Source organism: Vigna umbellata, chromosome 5, assembly GCF_029865625.1.
Source record: "Vigna umbellata cultivar VRB3 chromosome 5, Vumbellata_1.0, whole genome shotgun sequence".
Classification (NCBI taxonomy): domain Eukaryota; kingdom Viridiplantae; phylum Streptophyta; class Magnoliopsida; order Fabales; family Fabaceae; genus Vigna; species Vigna umbellata.
The window spans coordinates 18730579-18753799 of record NC_142169.1 but is presented as its reverse complement, the minus strand read 5'-3'; the positions used below and the strand labels follow the sequence as shown (position 1 = coordinate 18753799).

At 30.6% G+C, this 23221-nt stretch overlaps 1 protein-coding gene across 1 annotated transcript; it reads left to right on the top strand.

Annotated features, from left to right (window-relative positions):
* Nucleotides 1-17111: 17111 nt before the first annotated feature.
* LOC124834860 (protein VAPYRIN-like) lies at nt 17112-19474 on the top strand. Its single transcript, XM_047309667.2, has one exon. The coding sequence runs from the start codon at nt 17788-17790 to the stop codon at nt 19366-19368; it is 1581 nt and encodes a 526-aa protein (XP_047165623.1). The 5' UTR covers nt 17112-17787; the 3' UTR covers nt 19369-19474.
* The last annotated feature ends 3747 nt before the right edge of the window (nt 19475-23221 follow it).

Genomic DNA, 23221 nt, shown 5'->3' with positions numbered 1-23221 from the left:
TTTCTTATGGGTGTTAGATTAATGATGTACGGGGAATGCTATCGTGAGCTAGTTTTAATGATATAATTATTAGTTAACGTTGTTAGAACGCTAAATTACATGCGGATATGATATTACTTTAAAAATTGAATGTGCTATGATGTCAAATGGTTGATTATAGGTGTTACGGTTATCATCTGAACAAAATTCTGGCATATGGTATATATTCTGTTAGTGGTACATTATACATGAATGACTATATTTTTGGACTAATGTGTTGGCAACTGGTGTTTGGTTGTTTAAACTCTGTTATCTTTGGGAAATAGTTATACGAAATCTGATAGAGAATCTTTAATTGATTTGAGTGCGTTAAGTACATTTGAAGAATTAGTCTGCATTGATAATTGATTTGAGTGCGTTAAGTACGAGTTGAATATTTAGTACGGTTTTTATGTTCAGATTGTTAAAATGGTATGGTTTTTATGTTCATATTGTTAAAATGGTATGGTTTTTTTTCTGATGAGAAAGAATGAGATGTGGTGGGGTATATTTATGGGTTGTTTTGATGGTAAAAATGGAGTTTAATTCTGAAAACTGAAGATGGAAATAGGTATGGAATTGGGTGCATTTGATGTATTAGTTGTTTGAGTGTATTTAATAAAAGTTGATTATCAATTTCTTAGTTATTGCTATTAACCACTTAATTTAGAGTCTCGTTTTTAAACTCTTAAAGAGGATAATTAAAAATTCTATGGTTTAATAGTTTATTTTGTTCTTAGTTTTGCTGAATAATGTCAATTCAGTCTCTTGTTTTAAAAGTGCTTAAAATTGGTCTTTACTTGATAAATTTTGCATCAACTTCGTCCTTTCCGTTAAATACGAAGAAACGGTGTTAACTTTTTTTTCTCTCTCCTCTGCTCCTCTCTGTAACAGGAGGCTTTTCACTTTCAGTGCATCAAATTAATTGCCAGCTTTTTAATGTCACATCACGAGTCACTCTTCTCTTCCTACACTAAAGGTACTACGTAACCAAACATATACAAAGTGGGATCCACACTTTTAATTTCATCCAAATAAGAACAATCTTTTGTAACAATCCTGTATGAACCTTCCTTCATGCAACCTTCATTCTTCTTTTCTTATTTACCAATCATTCTACTTTTCTTTTATTTTCTTCCCTTTATTTTTCTTTTATTCTTCTTAAATTCTTTCTCCCCTATCTACTAACTACATAACAAAAAATCTATATCAATTTGTCCAAGTCTGAACAAACATAATACTGTTATAATCAACTAAAAAATGTTATAAAAAATTTGTATCAATTTCTTTTTTAATTCTTGAAAAGAGAAAAAACACATCATAATAAAGCAGAAATAAGGAGCATACACCGCAATGACAACTTAGAGCTTCATGCAAAAGGAAAATTGAAGGAAGAAGAAAGAATTTGAACTAGTTTAAGTAGAGTAGTGTTTTTAATACTGATTTTCAAGAGCAATTTTTTAGGTGGGTCCTATTGCGATTTAAACCATCTTTGAAGGCTCACTTCTAGGTGAGGGTCTCACGTAATTAATGGTACAAACAAAAGGCTGCATCTCACAGAAAAGTAGAAGAGAGAGAAAGAAAAGGTTAACGCCGTTTGTGATATTTAACGGAAGGGACGATGTTGACCCAAAATTTAATGAGTGAGGATTAATTTCAAACACTTTTAAAACCAAAGATTCAATTGATATTATTTAACAAAAGTGGGGACAAAATAGGCTATTAAACCAAATTCAATTTATGGTAACTTCATATCAAATTCTACACTAACAGCAAATCATGTATAAAGTGTACATGTGATTGAATATATTAATAAAACCAAAAAAACCTATTAATAAAAATTTATAAAATTTATGTTAACCGGTTTTGGAAATCCGGTTAACAAACTTATAACATTTTGTTCTTTAATTTTAAGTTTAATAAATATTTAACTAATTTAGAATTTTATATAATTTTGTATGAATTAATATTTTAATTTATAAAATATTATTTATTAAATTAAAATAAGTAAAACATATTAAAAAAATGAAAACAACAAAACTTAAAAAATTATGTTAATAGGTTAGGAAGGTTAACAAATTTTTTAAAAATTTCTTTTTTAATTTAAAATTTAATAAATTTAATATTTTTTATATAATTTTCTATGAATTAATATTTTAATTTATAATATATTATTTAATAAATTAAAAGAAATAAAACATATTAAAAAATTAAAAACAAAAAAAGAACTTAAAAATTATGTTAAAAAATATTTAATTTTTTACTTAGTTTTGTATTAATTAATATTTTAATTTATAAAATATTATTTCTTATATTAAAATAAGTAAAAATTGTTAAAAAAATTAAAAAATATTTATTAAATTTTAAATTAAAAACAAAATTTGAAAAATATGTTCATCGCCTTTTAAAAAATAATTTTCTTAATCAATTCGAAAAATCATTTAAAGAATCAACTATTTTCGAAAAGTTGAACTCTTAACCAAGTTTTCTGTTAAGGAATTTTTATTTTAATTTTTTGTTTTGTTTTTATTTGTTTATGATTTTTATATTTTTTTCTTATATTTGTTACAAAAACTTTCTTATATCTTTTTAATAATAAAATTATAAGATATTAAAAATTAAATAAGTAATAAAAAATTTAAGTAAAATTTAAAATAAAATTTCCTTAATCGATTTTTGAAAATTGTTTAAGCAATCAAAAGGTGTTGAGAAAAAAAAGTGTGAAAGAAAAATTAAAATCTTATTTAGAATTTTGGAAGTACAAAAAGAAAGAAGAAATACGTGGGGAAAGAACTCAATTTGGTGCCTATTATATTTTTTTAGGTTTTTTTATACTTTCTCGAAGACCATTAGAAATATTGTAGTTATGCACGTGCATTATACAACAAAATCAAATTTAAAATCTGCACAATAATTAATTGTATATCTTTTTATTTTTTATCCAAAATCAAATTTAAAATCTGAACAATAATTAATTGTATATCTTTTTATTTTTATCCAGTATACTCTCTGTCATGTTTTGTTTTTTATTTCAAAAGCCCAATTTATAATTATTTAATTCTTTTAATGTTATAATTAGTTTACAATATTTGGGTATATATATATATATATATATATATATATATATATATATATATATAATCATTGTTTTCTATTACTTAATAATTGAAGTTTTTTACTGTGTTACTTATTGTTGATTTTTTTATCACGTAAATTTGAGGATAAATTTATATTAACAATTGAAATTTGTTATTAAAATATATAGTTTTAACACTTTTAACATGTTTAATCTTTTTTTTTATTTCAAGCTTAATTTATAATTATTTAGTTTGGGTGATTTTGGGTTAATGTTTTGTAATAACTTGGTTTTTGGCATTTTGGTGATATCGGTTTGTATGTTAGAAATTTGCTTTTGAATTAAATATTTTTTTTTTGAATTAGCACACAAATTAAATGGAGTGAGGATAAATATTTACCTAAATTGGAGGGGATAGGAGAGATAGGAAAAAAAGAAAAAAAAAACATAGAGAACAGTAATTTATGAAATAAAATAAGAGAAAAATATATTGGGTTAAGAGTAAGTGTTAAATTTTTGTCTATTTGAGAATTGAATAGAAATTTCTCTTCTTGTAGTTTGACTTGATTATGTGTAATGGCTACTCTATAATTTATTTGTTTATATGTTTTGTTAGTTATTCAAAGTATTTTGGATGTAGAACATTTTGATTATTTATATTATAATTTAAATTATATTTAAATATAGTTATGGAGTGAATCTTAGTAATTATTTGAGAGCTTAAAATCTGATAATAATAGAATTTGTTAGTAACTGGGTCGAAGTTGGATGAATGCACATCATCTTAGTGAAAAGACTATTAAAAGAGATTGTTATATTCTTACAATATGTTCAAGAACATGTAAGACTGGTGTGTGGGACATACCATTGTCTTTATGTTTGTTTGAATCAAATACGTCAAATTATGACTAAATGTGAGATATCAATTAATTCTTAAGTTAATTATTTTATTTACAAGTTATATGATATGAATTTTCCTTTCTTTTATTATAGTGCAATAGACATATTAGTTCATGTGGGTACTAGATGATTTATTGGATCAAAGCTATCATCAAAGTAGAAATTTATGATAATTGGACAACGGTAAGCATTTATAACTAATGCACAAATTCTTCGAATTTAGGTACACCACTACATAAAAACATTGTTTATTTTAGGTGTTCAATGATCCATCGCCAATATTGAAGAAGACCATCGCCGATATAACACATGAATGAACAAGTTGTCTTCTTCAACATTTTGATTAGATTTTGATTAGGTGTTGTTTATGTTTTGTTTAGGTTATCTTTATACTTAAAAGTTTAAGTTAGACTTTCTCTAGACTACAAATTTTAAGTTAGACATCTTATTTTTTATTTTGATTTTGAAACTTTTTATTATGTACTTGAATTCAACAATTGGAAATGTATATTTTGTTCTAGAAAAGTAGTTGTATTTTAGGTTTTGGTTTAATAATTAAACAAATAAAATTAGAAAAAAAAAGTAGCAAATTTAAGTCTCTTATGGTAATAAGAGACTTAAATTCGTTGTTATTTTTTATTTACAATTGTACGAAGATCTAAGTCTCTTAGACAATAAGAAACCTAAATTTTAAAGATGTTCGTCAATAAGAGACATAAAATTTAAATTTGTCGAATCTAAATCTATCAGACTTAAAAAAAATCTGAAATAATATACTTAAAAAGTTTATGAAAGTATTAATTGTCTTGTGCTTTTACCTTTCACAACTTCCATTGTCACCATGTTTTGACTAGGTTACTTTACTCTTTTAATCTTATTAAAACTATTACGATGATCACTGTACATCTCCAAAATCGAGTGAAACTTACAACATCTAACTCGATCAAGCATCTCTTAAAGTCTATGTTTGAGAAAAGTCAATCATTCTGAAATAAAAGAATTGTTGGAAGAAAATTTTAATGAATAAACCAGCAATATAATTATTGGAGGAAATGAATTATAAAATAGAAATAGCCACGAGAATGTTTTCGTTTAAAGAAAAATGGTTGCACACATTTGAAATGGTTAAATAAAATACAAAGTAGAACTTATTATAAGTTTATATTTTTTGAAAATTGAAAATGTGATATAAACATTATGAAGAATACATATTAAATACTTTATAACCTAAAAATTACATTTATAAAACATCAACATCTTTTTTTATGATCATACAATCTCTTACTTTATCTACAGTTTGATTTTCTCTCTTTGGTCTGTTTATTTTTATAATATTTTTCCATAAATCATCTAAAGCAGTATTTAAAACTTAATAATTTTAAGTTATAAATAATTGAATTATAGAACAACCATTCACCTACACTACAAACTTTGCCAATAACACTCCATTTTAATGAGGCTATACAATAATGTTCATGATGAACCCTAATTTCATTATCGAGAGAAAAACAGATAACAACAAAATAAAAGATAGTAATTAACGAAAATTCAGAAATTGAAAAAACGCTTGTGGATACAATAGTTGGACGGAAGCTCTTCATAGCATTATTTAGAAACTAGAGCTAAGCTGCAAATTATCCCTCCACTTCATTCCCATTTCAAATATCATCTACATTTCCAGCCTACTTCCATTGGAGATACAGTGTTTAACTTCAATTTTCGAACAAAAAACATCCAAATAGGTTCAAAATAAACACATGCATGGATAATTGTAACTATTAGATAAACTGAAAACAATTTCATAAGTTTTTCCTTAGATAATTTTAGTCCATCTTTTGAGCCCAACATCATAGTACTCTTGATTTTATTTAGTAGATTAATTACACTAACTAATCTTTAAATATATACCACAAAATCATATAGAAAGTTATTCTTTCAACTTTATTGATGGGTGATACTTTTTCACAATTTGTATTTTCTTCAAAAAAAAAAAAACAAGATCTATTCGAGACGATTATGTATAAACAAGGATCTAAAAAATTATTAAACCTTATATTAACTATGTAATCATGTTGGTGCTTTAATTATGTAACATCATCCTCATTTATGTTTGACTTAAAATTGATGACTCAAGCATGAGTTTTGTATACCCTACCCTTGTAGTTGTTTGCCACTTGGTTAAAGCTAAAACAAATCCATGTTATATGAATCTAAAATGTAGGAAGTTTTGGATAGACTAGAGAGACTTTCCTTTGTTCAATGGGTCAAGTATATTTCACTCTATTATTAATTGAGAATAGTTTAGTCCTTCATTGTTGAATATTGAATAGGGAATCAGCTTGTAAAATATCATAAGACGAAAGATTGAACTAAAGGAAAGATGGAATCAAAACCTATATGAATTAAAGGTAGACCAATTGAGCAATGAATTTCATTAGAAAGTACACATTGTAGAGTCAATTTCATTATTGTACAACTCATTTTGAGCTATAGAACTAATTTTGTTGATGAATTTTAACTCACCTTTGTGTGACTAAACATTTTTTGTTTTGGCTTGTCACAGAACATGGCCAAAGTTCCTAACCATTGTGGGTGGATGTATGATCATTGTTATAGCGGTATAAGAGGTTTAAAGGAAACTTTTGTCCAATGAGTTGAAGATTTTGTGCAGATGGCTCGATAGTATAAATATTATGCTCTTGATGGAGGGATTCAATGTTCATGCATGAAGTGCAAATCTACACGAATTTTGAAAGATGACATCATCAAATTTCACATATACCAAAAATGTTTCATGCCAAATTAATAGATTTGGACATTTCATGGTGAAGAAATATCTTTTACCTCAACTGCTCACGATAATTGGCAGGCTTCAGGTTCGAACACTTTTGTACGTACATATGACATACATCAATTTATGCATATGCAAGAGATAGTCAACCATGCTCTTAGTCGACATGCTGAACAAGAAGCGTACGGTAGTTTTGATGAAAAGTCTCCAAATGAAATGACTCAAAGGTTTTATAATTTATTGGCACAGGCAAATCAACCCGTATTTGAAGGGTTAACTGAGTCAAAATGGTCAGTGTGCATTAAACTCATGACTTGTAAATCTAATTGGAATGTTCCCAATCAAGCCTTGAACTTTATTTCAAAACTCGTTTTAGATTTGACACCACCAAACAATTCTTTGTTGAAGAATTATTATGAAGCCAAAAGATGTGTTTCAAAGTTGGGATTGAAAGCAAGATTGATTGTTGTGTAAATAGATGTATGTTTTTCTTTGACAACGACAATGGAAAAAATGATGCATCCTTGGTCGAATGCAAGTTCTGTGGGCATCCTCAATTTCAGACAATGCATGCAGGTCGAAGGCAAGTTCGTTGATGAAAGGTCTCAGATGACCCATATAAGCAAACACTTTTAATGTTATTTTTGTTTTTAACTTTGTGCCTTGTTGTACTATATCATTTACTAATACTTTATGATCGTGTTTAACAGGAACAGTTCTCCACTAGACTTTCACAAGTAAGATCCGACCATGGGTCACGTCCTTAGTCATCCCAACAATGTAATGATGATGATGACTTGCTTAGGTCACAATGTTGGATTGATGTTGTTGGTGGGAAGAAAACAGGATGAATCTATGGGGAAGGACAATTGGTTGCAAATTACAATGTAGAACGAGGTTGTCTAAAGCACCAACCATCTTCATCCAGAGTCTTGAAGAAGTTGTTGTAGTCCTAACGTAGAACCTTAAAACATGTGACCGGGAATACAATGAATTGAGAGAAGAGTTTATCAATTTCAAACAACTGGTCATGAGATTGCTTCCCGAGTCTGCACACCACACTTCCGGCCTAGCTACGACCGTCTTAGCCACAACCTACACCAATTTAGCCCACACTAGTCGATTCAACTTTAGAGCCTCAAAACGATCAACAAGAAGAGGACAATGAGGACGATGAATATTTAGATTATTAGTTTTATGGCTATAAACATTACTTAGATTATTAATTTTTATGGTTAAGAACATTTACTTCTTTAAAGCCCACAAAACAAATTTACATGATGCTTATACTTTTTATAAACATAATTAGTTTCTTTATCCACATGTTTATCTATTCACATTGCTTATATATTTACATGATTCATAAATGGAGTTACATATATTACTTGGATGAAGTTTATATTGCTTGGAGTTCTATTCGTTGGAGTTTATATTGTTTGGTTATTGAATGCAGGTCTGATTAATTCTATTGTGAGGATTGGTAAACCACTAATACAATATGCACTGGAATTTGCTGCGAATGTACCGACAAATTTACCGAAGGATATATCCTTTGTTAGTTATCGACGAAACGTCTTTCGGTAATTACCAACGATTGATATCCGTCAGTAATGATTACCGATATCGATACTACCGATGGAAAATAGGCCATCGATAATCCGTCCGTAAACATATATTACCGACGGATCATGATAGTTACCGACAGATGAAGACTGTCGATAATGCCAGCTTTTTTAGTAATGTAATACTAGTCTAGATATTAAAGACTCAAAACTCAGTAAACTAAAATTCACTATAAAACACTCAATTTAACATATTTACTATAAAATTTAGAATGTTATGAGAAGGAATGAAAAAGACTTAAAGACGGGAAATAAAGACAACAAAGTTCCCAAAAAAAGTAGTGCTTATAGGCCCTAAAACTAAACCTAATTTGATGGTCATTAGACAAATCTGCGACAAAGACAAGCAACAAAAAGAAAATGAAGAATATGTCAGAGAAGACGGAGATCAGTAGAGTAGGATCGCTCCACTCTAATACTAACTTAAAATTAAAAAAGAGAAAAATATGATATGATAAAAAAATAAAAGATAAAATAAAAAGTACACTAGATACAAAAGTAAGTACAATTCATAAGTAAAAGAGAGGAAATAGTTTATCCAAATTTAATACTTATTCTAACAACAGTAATAAATGATAGTTTATTAAACTAACATCATAATGTTGCTTTCATATTTTTAAGTATCAATTATAATTCCAAGAGTCCATTTTTCTAAAACAAATTAATTACATAATTAACAATATTAAAAGTTATAAGACAAAATCACACCTATATTTTCATTTGATATACTTTTTTTTACATAGTATACTATATATATCTATAACATTTTTTTTTGGTATGCCAAATAGCACAATTATTTGAGCTTTTATCTTACGTTTTTCAATTTTAAAATTTTAATTGTGGTTTTTTTTATATGATCGCACCATTAAAAGCATTTTTCCGATAGGTAAATACTTAATCTTATTTTTTTTTATATATTTTCCTTTTTAATTTACAATTTTTTTCGTTTGTTCCTGTTCCCCTAATCAAACAGAAGATTAGCTTTGGGGCAGTGGGCTTGACTTTTTGCCCACAAGAACCGCCAAAAAGACATTAGTGGTTTTGTTGGATCGTATGGTAGGCGTTTTATCGTCATTCAACGCAAGCTATTACACTTTTTCTTTTCATATTACGTTTTAGATATTCTTCCATAATTCAAATAAAAAACCACGGTCGCAGTGATTTATATGATAGAATTATATTCTTAAAATCCTATTAAAATATATAACAGTGATACTTTGACACAACAAACGACAAATTACTTTCATTTAACACGGTTAAATAATAATATTTTGATTATAACTATATTATTTTTTAATTTAAAATCAAAATATATATTATTATTAGTGTCAAATGTTTTTATTGCGTGTCAAACTAACTTTTTCCTAAAATATATTTCTTAAAACCATTAATGTAAAATTAACTGCTAAACATATACGTTTATGTCGTTGATTATTATACATAAAAATAAAATGTAATGAAATTAATTAATTTAGAATTTATTTATATATATAAAGAGAGAGAAATCAGCGGCAAAACGCAGCAGAACAGAAGAAACCACTGTTTTATCTTTGGGTTTTCCGAAACCGAGTCACATAAAACATGAGCCAACAGAAACAAGAAGAGTGACTCTGTTTATAAAGATTTTCACATCTTTCTCGATCTCAGACCCATCAAAATCAATTTCAGCTTCAACATAGACATTCATCTGAATTTCGAATCTCAATGGCTTCGCTGGTGCTTCTTTTTTCAGAGCTCGTTCGGAATCACGAGTGGGATGCTGCAGCTCTGTTAGCAGCATACCCTACTCCCAATTTCACCATAACATCATCATCATCATCTTCTTGTGCTGTTGCTGCAAAAACAACACTCAAGGATGAAGGCTTTCTGCAGAAGAAAACCAAAGAACCTGTGATCGAAAACCCTCTGGAGTCGATGGTGTGTGTGGATCTTGTATGGCCTTGAATCTTCGTTGGTTACTCTCTCACATTGTAAATGAGAAAAGTCTCTTTTTCTTTTACTTTCATTATAACAAACTAATTTGCTCTGATGTAAAATACCATTTTGGTCTCTCTTTGTTCTTCATTTGTATTATTTCTATTTGCCGTGGCGAGGCCGATGAAACTTCCGGTAACTTTGTCCACCAGTTTAAGTTTACTCGTAATATTAGGTTTTTTCCTATTTGCTAAGATTTTTCTTATAAATATCTTGTAATATTTTGTAAAATTTACATTTAAATTAAAAAAAAAACACTTTCTTAAGAATTTTTGCAAAAGAAATTTCAGAAAATATGAAAACTCTGATAAAGAACAAGAACGTTGGGTTTTGTTGATCTTTTGAATCTCTTATACACCGACTTCGTAACTATACTCCATGACAAGGAAAGAATAAGGAATTTTTAATATTACTTTTCTGTGGGTTGAGATTTCGTTTTAGAAGATGATGCAGTGTAACAGCACACCGGTACCACCACTGCACCTTTAATGCGTTAGTTACCACATTACGACCCAATCACTGTAACTTTAACGCGTTAGTTACCACATTACGACCCAACGTCCATTGGAGTATTTCGTGAAAGGAAAATGGTAGTTGAACATTTGACAACAATTTGACAACATCACATGTCGCGAAATGATTGGCTTAATTTTTAAATGGAACTGGCTTGTCTAAGAGGGCGTTTTTGAAAAGAAACAATATTAAGAAACCCTTTTAGGTAGATTGGGTCTTATTCTTTCAAAGTTTAACACATTTGTGAACTCGGTCTCCGTTCTTTGTCACTCTTTCGATTCTCCCGTGTGAGTCTTCTTCTTTCAAAGTTTTGCACTTTTGCGAAGTCGGTCTCCGTTCTCTGCCACTCTTTCGAATCTCCTGTTTGAGTCTTCTTCTTTCAAAGTTAAGCACTTTTGCGAAGTCGCTCTTCGCTCTCCGCTCTCTTGAGAATCTTCGCCAGTCTTTTTCGACTGTCAAAGATTATTCAGAAACACCCGTATTGTGTTTTCGCATTGTCTGAGTTCTATCATTTCCCCCTATTTGAAGTTTCGTCGGTGGCGACGTTTTGGTATTTCGTACACACTGGCGAGGTGGAAGTTGGTTTTCCGCACACACCGGCGAGACATGAATTACTATATTGCTACTTTACTATTGTAATGTTTTTAATACTCAAGTGCTTTATGGAAATTTAAAGTTCTCATCATGAATGTATACATCAACCTTTTGCGGATGATTGTTGATAAATACGTACTTGAATAAATCAAGTTCTCTAATAGACTTTTGAACAAAAAAATCGACTATAAAACATTATTACTTTTGTGAATATTGGGATGCCCAAACATGACTTTCCAGCCTCTACTCACACTTAAACACTAAAATCAAGTGAAAACCAGTGGATTTAAGCCAAAAAATTAAAAATTTTGACTATAGTCACTTAGGTTACCACAACTGACTCCTCCAGTACAGTTTCTGTACAAATCCTAGATTTTGTTCGTGTAATCGTTTACCAAGCATCTGTAAACGATTACAAGTGATTTTTTGGTGCAGAAGTTTCAAGACTTCATCTAAGTTGTTCATCTCATAAACATTGTTCATTTCCTCAATCATGGGTGCCCAAACATGACTTTCCAGTCTATACTCAGACTTAAACACTAAAATCAAGTAAAACCAGTTGATTTATGCCAAAAAATTAAAAATTTTGACTATGGTCACCTAGGTTACCACAACTGACTCCTCCAGTACAAGTTTCTGTACAAATCTTGGATTTTGTTCGTGTAATCGTTTACCAAGCATCTGTAAACGATTACAAATGTATTTTTTGGTGCAGAAGTTTCAAGACTTCATCTAAATTGTTCATCTCACAAACATTGTTCCTTTCCTCAATCATGCGGTGCCCAAACATGACTTTCCAGCCTCTACTCACACTTAAACACTAAAATCAAGTGAAAATCAGTGGATTTATGCCAAAAAATTAAAAATTTTGACTATGGTCACCTAGGTTGCCACAACTGACTCCTCTAGTACAAGTTTCTGTACAAATCCTGGATTTTGTTCGTGTAATCGTTTACCAAGCATCTGTAAACGATTAAGTGTATTTTTTGGTGCAGAAATTTCAAGACTTCATCTAAGTTGTTCATCTCATAAACATTGTTCATTTCCTCAATCATGGGGTGCCCAAACATTTTTCTATTCGTGAAACAAACATATATATATATATATATATATATATATATATATATATATATATATACACACACACACCTCTTTAGGCTATGTTCATTTGGACCGAATGTATTATTTGAGGTGATTTACGAGAAAGGAATTGTGAAATTTACCGTGTTTGTTTTGAAGGATTTAAAAGCAAGTAATTTAGAGGATTTGAGGAATTGGAGAAAAAGTGAATCCTCGCATGGTAGGTTGGATTTGCGATGATTGCGAGTAAAATTACCAAATGCCCATGAAGAGCAAACAATCATACGTTCATCCATACTCGTAGCCATTGAAGTGGATCTTTGTGGTCTCCGTTAATGTGAACATTGAAGAGGTTGAAGAGGTTGAAGATGAAAGGTTGTCTTGTGATGGAGGTTGCAAGCGAAGTGGAAGAGGAGGATGTTGTGGGAACCGCGATTCCACTTGGAGATGTATTCGGTTACGCGACCTTTATTTGATTCAACAAAGGTATTCGATTACAACCTCTTGTATGCAGTTTTACTATGTGGTATTCGGTTCCACCGTGTGGTATTCGATTCCCACGTGCGTTAATAATAATATATAATAACAACAACAATAATAACAATAATAATAATAATAATAATAATAATAATAATAAATACTAATAATAATAATAATAATAATAATACTAATACTACTACTAATAATAATAATACAATTTTTTCATGTTAAAAAATAATTTTTATTTTTTTTCCTTATAATAATATTTACAAATATAAATAATATTAACAATTATCATTTTTTGTTACTTATACTAGTAAAGGTATTTTGGTAATATTTAAATTCTACCAATTAAACTATTTTCACAAACTTTAGTTCTGAATCTATTCTCACCCACCCAGTTCAAAAACAACGTACAACGTCGAATATTTTTGGCCTTTCACGTCCAATTCGAGAACGACGTCATATCAGAAGACGTTAAATTGACGTCGAATTTAAAAATTTTGACGTTAATTTAACGTCAAATTGTGTCAATATACGACGTTAATTGAACGTCGAATTTTGTCAATATACGACGTTAATCAATGTTTTTTTTAATTAATTGTAATCATTTTTTACAACTCTACGAGACCTTAAAAGCAGAACTATAAACAGTAATATAGGATTAACAACAAATAACAATAACAAACAATAAACAAGTTCAATCAAGCAACAACCAAGTTCAATCAAACAACAACAAACAAGTTCAACCAAACAACAACAAACAAGTTAAACAAAAAAAAACAACAAACAAGTTCAACAAATAAGTTCTTCAAAACAAAAACAAAAACGAAAACTAACCTTTAGAAGGTGGGTTCATCGGAATAAAGTATTGCCACCAGCGAGAGAGAAAGCAGAATGCACTTATGAAGGACAAGAACACGAAAAAAAATTGGTGAAAACAAACGAAAATCATAGTTAAAGTAGTTAATTAACATGCATTTGTATCAAATGAAAGAAAGATTACATGTGATGGTCGTCAAATTTCGTTTGAAAAAAGTTTGAGTAGAGAAGAGGGTCTCGCGCGCTAAGATATAGTGAATGAATTTTCAATCCTCCACTCAATTTTTTATTGAATTCACTAACCTTTTGACGTCTAACGCTGAGACATTCAACATTTTATATCCTTTTACGTCGAATTATAATTCTAAACGACATTTAATAATTGCATTTAACATTACATATTATTACTTCATCTCATACCATTTACTTTATTTTAGGTTATGAAATGAAACAATAAACTATTTAAGAAAAATTGTCAGTTATGAGGTCAAAATTCTCACATGCAGTTTTGTGGATAGATCAAATACAGCGAGAAAAGTGGACTCCAACATTTGATGTAGGTAAGAGGTGTATACATATGAACTAATGTTGCTAAAAGTATGAACTTTATTTTAAAGGGAACATTTTCGTTACCAATTGCCACTCTTGTTAAAATGATATTTGAAAGAACAAATATTAGTTCGTTAAATGAAGAATAAAGACATATTGCTTGTTGCGAGAAAGACATTAATACCTTAAAGATATCACAACATTATTCAAGAAAAATGAACAAAGATTGATCATGTACAATTATATGATCGATAAGGCTTTGTGTATGATGCTCAGGTGATAGTGACTCCCCAACTACGTCGACAACCAATGTCATACATGGTTAAATGACATGTGAAATTATTATGGGGAGTTTCAAGCTCTAAGATCGTCATGTCCTCATGTTATTGTTGTTTATTCTTTTTGTCACTTATAACTGGGACCATTTATTGACCATGTGTATAATTTACAAAACATTTACAAGTCTTACAAGCTTCAATTTTATCTTGTCTAAAATCAGGATTATTGGTTTATCTATACAAGTTCCAACATTATTCTAGACCATCAAATGCATCATAAAATATCAGAAAGACCAATTGCTACTCGTATCCATAATAAAATGGATCAATTAAGTCAAAGTAAGAAAAAAAATGTTTTTATTATTGTAACAAAAGTCACAATCGAGAAAATTGTCTATATAAGCAAGGATGTATCATTTTGTAATTTTTGTTTCCCCATTTTATTAATTTATTTTTTATTATTTCAAAATTATAAAATTTATTATAGTCTTATTATATTAAAATTTTCAGTTATACATTCTATTAATACAAATGACTACATTCAACTAAATTAATTAAAATCTCCAAAATAAAATTACAACATTATATTATAAGAAAGTATTTGTTAAAAATATTCAATTAAATCAAATTTTAAATATCAAATCATTTTATAAAAATAAAAAATTAATATTATTTTTATAAAATTTTAAACATAAAAATATCAAAGAAAAAATGTGCTAGGTGCACAACTTTAGCAAAAAAAAATTTAAAAATGAAAATCATGAAAATAAGCATCACTTCATAGAAAAAAATAGCTTATACTAAAATTGTTATCGTGAGCATGATGGCAAAAAATATAAGCAAGCACGACTTTACAATAAAAAGTAAAAGAAAAATATCATATGAAAATGAAGTCGTGTTAGTGAACACCATCTCAATTATGATAAAAAAATTTCTTCCAAACAAAAATCTTGACACATAATATGATTTTACTAAAAAAAATTCAAATAAACTGAAGTCTGCAATCCTATACAACTTAGATAAACACATTTACAATTTCATTCTTTTAAAGTTGTGCGATCTCATACAACTCCACCACTAGTAATTTTCTAAAATTTGTCTTCTTAAGTAAATGCAAATGAAAATTATTCCCTTTCACGACATACCGCATCATCACGAAGTAAGAGCAATTCCAATATCACAAAAATTATTGTACCCACAGAATGATTTTTAATAATAGTTATACACACTTAAAACTAAAAAAAAAAAAAACACTTCTAGTCCACGACGTAATAATTTTTCATTGTGGTGTAATTTTTTCAATCTCGTTGTTTTTACGAAATGTTGTCTTTTTACCATCATGTTTTTTATTGTCATTATTTTAGTTATATGTACTATTTGTATTAACCTTTTATAAATAATTAAATGTGCTTACTTTTTGTCGATTATTTATATTTATAAATTTTGAAAGTAAGAATTCAAAATTAAACTAATAATTTTATTTTTATAATAAAATAAAAAAATGTAAGTGATGTGTAAGTTCCTTGGAAAAATGTTCCATAGGTGCTGAGTTTTTTTCCCTTTTAGTTTCATATATGTTTACCCATTTTGTAATATGTCCATTAGAGAAATGATATTTTGATATAAACAATTTTTTTTATTTGATATTATCCTTTTTTACTCTTTAATTTTTTTTTTAAAATATAAAATTTTATTTTTTATGATAATTGTATCCTGATAACATGTATCAATGTAAATATTTATAAGAGTACCATTACCCTTACTATTATTGTTTATCTCGTTGTTATGATACAATTTAGTTTCCGAAGAATATTTTATTTTCCATGTATTTTCCTCGACAAGAAGATATAATCTTTGTTTCTTATAGCGTTTTGTTGCCATTCACCATAATACATTACGTCAAAACAAGCACTACTAATCAAACCAACACAGCTAACACACAGTATCACTTTCATTCTCATAACATTGAAATGGATTTTGCAGATTCCAGTTAATAGAGAGCGACGTGGTGAAGCCAAAAGTTAAACTAACTTTTAAGAAAGACAATAGATAAATTATTAAACCTTACGTGACTTTTCATCAACTATATTTGAAAAAAAAAAGACAAAAAATCATCTAACGACCTTAGCCATTCAAAAAGATGAAGGGGAAAACACTATTTTCTAGGATAATATACCACCCAAAGTTTGTATTGATGCAGAAAACAGTGTTATGAAATATATATACTAAAGTACTGCATATGTTTATCAAAATTGATCTCTTAAAGCAGAGTTAGGGGTGCATAAGCTACCTACCCAAATTATGAAATTGCTACTAACGAGGGTGTGCTTGGAAATAGCAAGAAGGAATCACATTTAGGCTGCTGATCCATCAAGTAAAAGGCAAAAAACAACAGGTAACACTAAGAGAAGAAAGCAACGTTACAGTATTTAATGGATAAACTATGTGACCTTAGGTGGCGAAGTAAACAAAACCCACCTTGATCACTCAGACTTTAACATATAAAATTTACATATTGTTCTTCACACCAGAATGTTTTTCCAAAGGGCCAAACCCAATAATGAACTAAGAGATATAATAATAAGTATTTGGAAACGCAACTTTCTCATAATACATAGAGAACAAGGAGGGGAAATAAAATAGAAAACAATGGAAAGGCATCCAGCAGCATTACAATTTTATACTCATTCTTGTGGCAACAAACATCCATATATAATACTATCACCATACGTCAGGATTCTTAATTAAAAACAAAAGTCACCATTTAAGAACAAAGTGGCCTTTACAATGATAATGACATGCAGAAAGAAGACAGAGATCGGTTATCAGGCTTTTAACTTGCACAACTGTGAGTTGTTGAATAGAGACGCCGAATAGAACAAGTCACCATTGTTTTTTACAGCACCACTTGGCACTTTCTCAGTAATTTAAGCCGGCCCTTCATACATACATACATAATCCATGCATATATACATATACCCTTTCTTTCCTATTACACCTTCCTCAAAATCCTTCACCTTCATGGCTTTTCCTTCTCCTTCAGAACAGTGATCCATCAGAAAGAGTGAGTGAGAACTGTAAAACAGAAGCATGGACAGGCTAATAAAAGTAGACCCGACGAACACTGTTTCGATAAGGATGGAGCCAGGCCAAAAATGCCATGGCAAAATCACCTTACGCAATGTTATGTACACGATGCCAGTGGCGTTCAGAATTCAACCGTTGATCAAAACGCGTTACACTGTCAAGCCTCAATCTGGGATCATATCCCCGTTAGCCTCGGTAACCGTAGAAATCCTCTACCATCTCCCACAAGGCTCCACTCTCCCTCACTCCTTCCCTCACTCCGAAGACTCCTTCCTCCTCCACAGCGTCGTGGTTCCCGGCGCCACCATCAAAGAACCCTCCTCCATGTTCGAGTCCGTTCCCTCCGATTGGTTCACGGCCAAGAAGAAACAAGTTTTCATCGACAGCGGCATCAAGATCATCTTCGTCGGCTCGCTCATTCTCGCGCAGCTAGTTCACGACGGCTCCATTGACGAAATCAGAGAAGCTCTCGAACACAGTGAAGCTTCATGGAAAGCCGTTGACTCCGTTGACTCAAACGGCGACACGCTCCTCCACGTGGCGATTTCCAAGAGCAGACCCGACCTAGTTCAATTACTCCTCGAGTTCAACGCAGACATCGAAGCAAAAGATCGTTCTGGCCTGACCCCTCTGGAAAAAGCCTGCTCTTTGGGCGAAGAACTGACCGTTGAACTTCTGTTAGCTCACAAGGCCACCACAGAGAGAACCGAAACCTCGTCTTTGGGTGCGATTCATTTGGCGGCGCGAGAAGGGCACGTGGAGGTTCTGCGGCTGCTGTTACTCAAAGGCGCGAATGTTGACTCGTTGACCAAAGACGGCGAAACCGCGCTGCACCTTGCAGTGAAGCATGGCGAGAGAGATTTCGTGAGGATGTTGCTGGCGAACGACGCGCGAACCGACGTTCGCGACTCGCGAGAGGGTGACACGTGTCTGCACGTGGCGGCGGGTGTGGGGGACGAGGAGATGGTGAAGCTGTTGCTGAAGAAAGGGGCGAACAAGGACGTGAGGAACTTCGCGAGTAGGACAGCGTACGACGTGGCGGCGGAGAACGGGCATGCGGGCGTGTTTGACGCGCTGGGGCTCGGGGACGGGCTGTGCTCGGCGGCGAGGAGGGGGGAGGTGAGGAGCATCCAGCGGCTGATCGAGGGCGGCGCGGTGGTGAACGGAAGGGACCAGCACGGGTGGACGGCGCTCCACAGGGCTTGTTTCAAGGGGAGGGTGGAGGCTGTTAGGGTTTTGTTGGAGAGAGGCAGCGACGTGGACGCGAGGGATGAGGAAGGGTACAGTGCGCTACACTGCGCGGTGGAGTCGGGGCATGCTGACGTGGCGGAGGTGCTGGTGAAGAAGGGGGCGGATGTTGAGGCGAGGACTAACAAGGGCGTGACGGCGCTGCAGATCGCGGAGGCGTTGGGTTACGTTGGGATTACGAGGGTGCTGGTTAGCGGCAGTGCGGAGAGCCTGGGACACGTGGCACGTGAAGAAGAACTTGTGGAGGTGAAGATGAAGAAGAAGAAAATGGGAAGAAGGAGGGAGCGATCGATTCGGGGGAGCTTTGATCGGTCAATGCCTTTGGCTGTGCTCTAGTTATGGTTTGTGCACAAAAATTGTAGATTTCTTCAACATCTTCTTTCCTTATTATATAATCATTCAATGCCATCAACATCACACGGGTGAATGACACTGCTATAAATCTTTTTCACTATTCTTTGTTTTTGCATGCTTAGAACTACATATTATGAATTGTAAGAATTAAATCCCACTTCTTAGGCTTCATGATCACAGAAAATTTACAAAATTCATGTATTTTCTTCAACTGAAATGTATAACTTCTAAATACATTGCCACTGTGACAAAGTTGCGTCTAGTTGCCACGACTTTATTGTATATAAATAATGAATTCCCAAAATAAAATCGTGTTTGGCCAATAGGACTATACTGTTAGTGGAGAAGTCAATTGAGACATGACTTTGATTAGTTTAATCCAATTTCCTTTTTCTTTTCGGATTTATAATAAAGTCATGTAAGAGAGAATGACTTCAAAATGACTTTAAGGTGTGGTTAAAGGTGATTTCCGTAAGAGATTTCCGTAACAAACATTTTATATATAATACAATCAGTTTTCTACAATAAACTTTCTAGAACACATGAAATGTGTTAATAAAAGAATTTTCCGAAATGAGCTTTTTTTTTCACAATGAATTCTCTCTCTTCTTTCTCTGTATCATTCTTCCTCTCTTCTTCTTTTTCTGCAGTGTGGCAATGATAGAAGCTGTGGTGATTGGTTCAATGAGAAAGAGTATCTTAATATTTGTTGTTAGTATGGGTGCATTTAATAATGGTGGGGTGCACGAGCAAAAGCCTTTAAAAGAATACTTTGATTTGTAGTTCGGCCACGAAAACAGACTGCATCTATGTTACAGAATCACTTTCATTTATTGGGCCCTGTGACATTCCGAAAAATTCATGGAAATAACATCCAAATTTTCAAACACGGTCTTAAATACTTGTTTCTAATTATCTCAAATAAATTAGAGACCAAGAATTGTACTAACATTTGCCTTTTTAAACAAGTATAAAATCTCTGCTTTACAAAAAATTCTCTCATTTTTAGCCTTCAATTTTCTCCATTTAACTTTTGGATCTAACTCTAATGCAATAAATTTTTTACATAGAAAAACGTATATAAAGTCATATTTTATTTTAAATGGATTGGCTCGTTCTAGCTACATTGCTTTTAAAAATTATTTTGTATCACTTTGTAAAAAAATCAATTTATATTTACATATATTTTTTTCTAAAATAATAAAGTCGTGCAACAACTCATACTTATAATTTTTATTTATATTTTAATTTAAAAATTATTTAAATGATGAAAATAGTATTATAATGAAAATGGTATTGAAATATTATTTTTTATTATTATTAAAATTCAAGAATTTAGTTTTAAGATATTTTACATTCATGACATTATGTATGATAGTTTTTTTCATTTCTATAGCCTTGACTCTTAAAGTCGAATTATTGAGTTTGTTACTCCTAAATGATGGAACCTTAGGTTGATTATTGGTATTTAAATGGATATATTTTATTGAGAGCTGAATAAAAGAATCGTAGATTGAATTTATTAGCATATGACTCTGACTTTTGCAATGAATATGGGAAAAGACAAAAATAGCAGGAAGATAAGAGAAGATGAAAGTCTAATATTATATGCATGTAGTAATAAACTGAAGATTTGTGCATGAAGTGGACATTTGTTGGTTGTAGTAGTAAAACGTAACACTCAGCGGTTGGTACGAAACATGAAGAAGAAAACGAGAGCATGAGAAGTAGACGATTACCAACCACGCTATGCAAATTTTTATTCAAAAGTTGGGTTGGTGATCACTTAGATACACCATGTTGTGTGGAATGTAAACCAACATTTGAAATTTTAACTTATATTTTTTCTTTCCACATACCTACTCTCGAGTCACCATTCAACTTTTTCTTGGCCTACAAGTCACAACTATTTGAAATGGAACTTCCAAATTAACCTAAGTCATGATCAATGAAATCATGGTTGGTTGCATGACATAAGCCTGCAGCACCTTGTTATTTTGGTGACTTTCTTTTTATATATATATATATATCAGGATGACAAAAAAAATTCGCGGATAAAATACGCAGTTGGCGCTTCTAAACGAGTCATGTGGATATTAAACTATCCGCTGCACATAACCTCTATCTGCAAAAAATAAAAAAAATATTAATTTTATTTTTTAAATTAAATTTAATTAAAAGTAAAATTAATTTATATTTTATTAGATTAAATTTCATTAAAATTAAATTTTAATTTATATTTAATTTATTTTATTTTATATTATATTATATATATTTTTTGTAATTTTATTTTAAAAATGTATAAAATATTTTTTAAATTTTTTTGGCATCCGCGAGTTTTAAAAAACCCGTAGGTATTTTTTAAACAGGTATCCGTGCGGATAGTGGACGAGTTACGAGTTAAATTTTTATTGTGAATCGAGTTGTGAGTAGACACTGTTCATACTCGATCTTATCCTTTATCATCCTAATTTATATAAAAATCTATATAAAAGAAAAACAAATCCATAGACAGAACAAAGGTAAAAACATTTTGACTTCACGAGAAAAGAAAAACATACTTAAGTATTCTACACAAAAAAAAAACTTAAAATCCTTAAAAAAATAAATAGTACGATGTACTTTTGTTTCTAGTGTTTGAATCAGCTTTGTAGTGTTCATTAAGTACCCCACATTAATCACAGTTTCTTTTCTTTATAGTATATTCCACCACTTTTGTTCCAAATTATAGCTTCAGGCAAATGCATGTGTTCCAACAACATTGAGATCTAAGAGTGCAAATTCTTCATCCTCCATTGAAACTTGCTTAAGAAAAAAAAAATGCACACTCTGTTACTGTAACGTGCACCAACTATTTCCCTGTAGGAGCACCTAACTACAACCAACCATATGAGTAAGAGGGTTTGTTGAACGTCCATTTTCATATTTATATTATACATCAGATTTATATTATCATTCATAGAATTATAAATTACTATATAATAAAATACAATATTGTTGTTCAAATATTGTCATAAGGATGTACTTCCACTTTACTAATCCCCTCAAAAATAAGTTATAAAATTTGTTGATTAGGCTATGATTTGGACTACTAAATTTTACTATTATTACAAGATCCTAATTTCTTTGGAAGCACTAATCAACCTAATATTTGTTTGCTAGAATTTTTCACACAAATAGCATCCTCTCATTTTTTTTCCTATATAACACAACGTACGGTTTATTTATGTATATAGCACACTTTTATTTCGTTAATTCAAGATTTGGTTTTCAAACAATAGATTTTTGAACATGTTTTTTTTACAATATAACCCTACATGTAGGTGCTGAACACTTGAATCATAAACAGGAACTACGAAGTTGTCGGCTCTGGTTACAACACCACAATTACGAATAAACACACGCTTGCTTAGCCAAGTTTGTTGTCAAGATCTAAGAAATATTGTATACAAGTCAACCAAACATTAAAATTAAGATTATCAGCCTCAGATTATTTTTGTAATGCATATTATTGAATGATTAGACCACAATTAGGTATGTCAAAAAGTAAAAATATAAATAGAGAGTACATATAAGATAGTTGAGATCTTTTTATCTAACTCAATACTGATTTGAGAGTTGGAATAAATAAGAATGAACTAGAGAATCAAGACTTAACCTTGATTTTGTAACAATTTTTATATATTAGATAAAAAAAAAGTCAAAATATGATAGTTAAAATAAATTTAGAAATCGATATTTTTAAGAATGGAATTCAGAACTATCACAACAAAAATATATTATTTATATTAATTAAACTTACCATTTGTTGTTTAGAGAAAAAGTAAATGAAAGA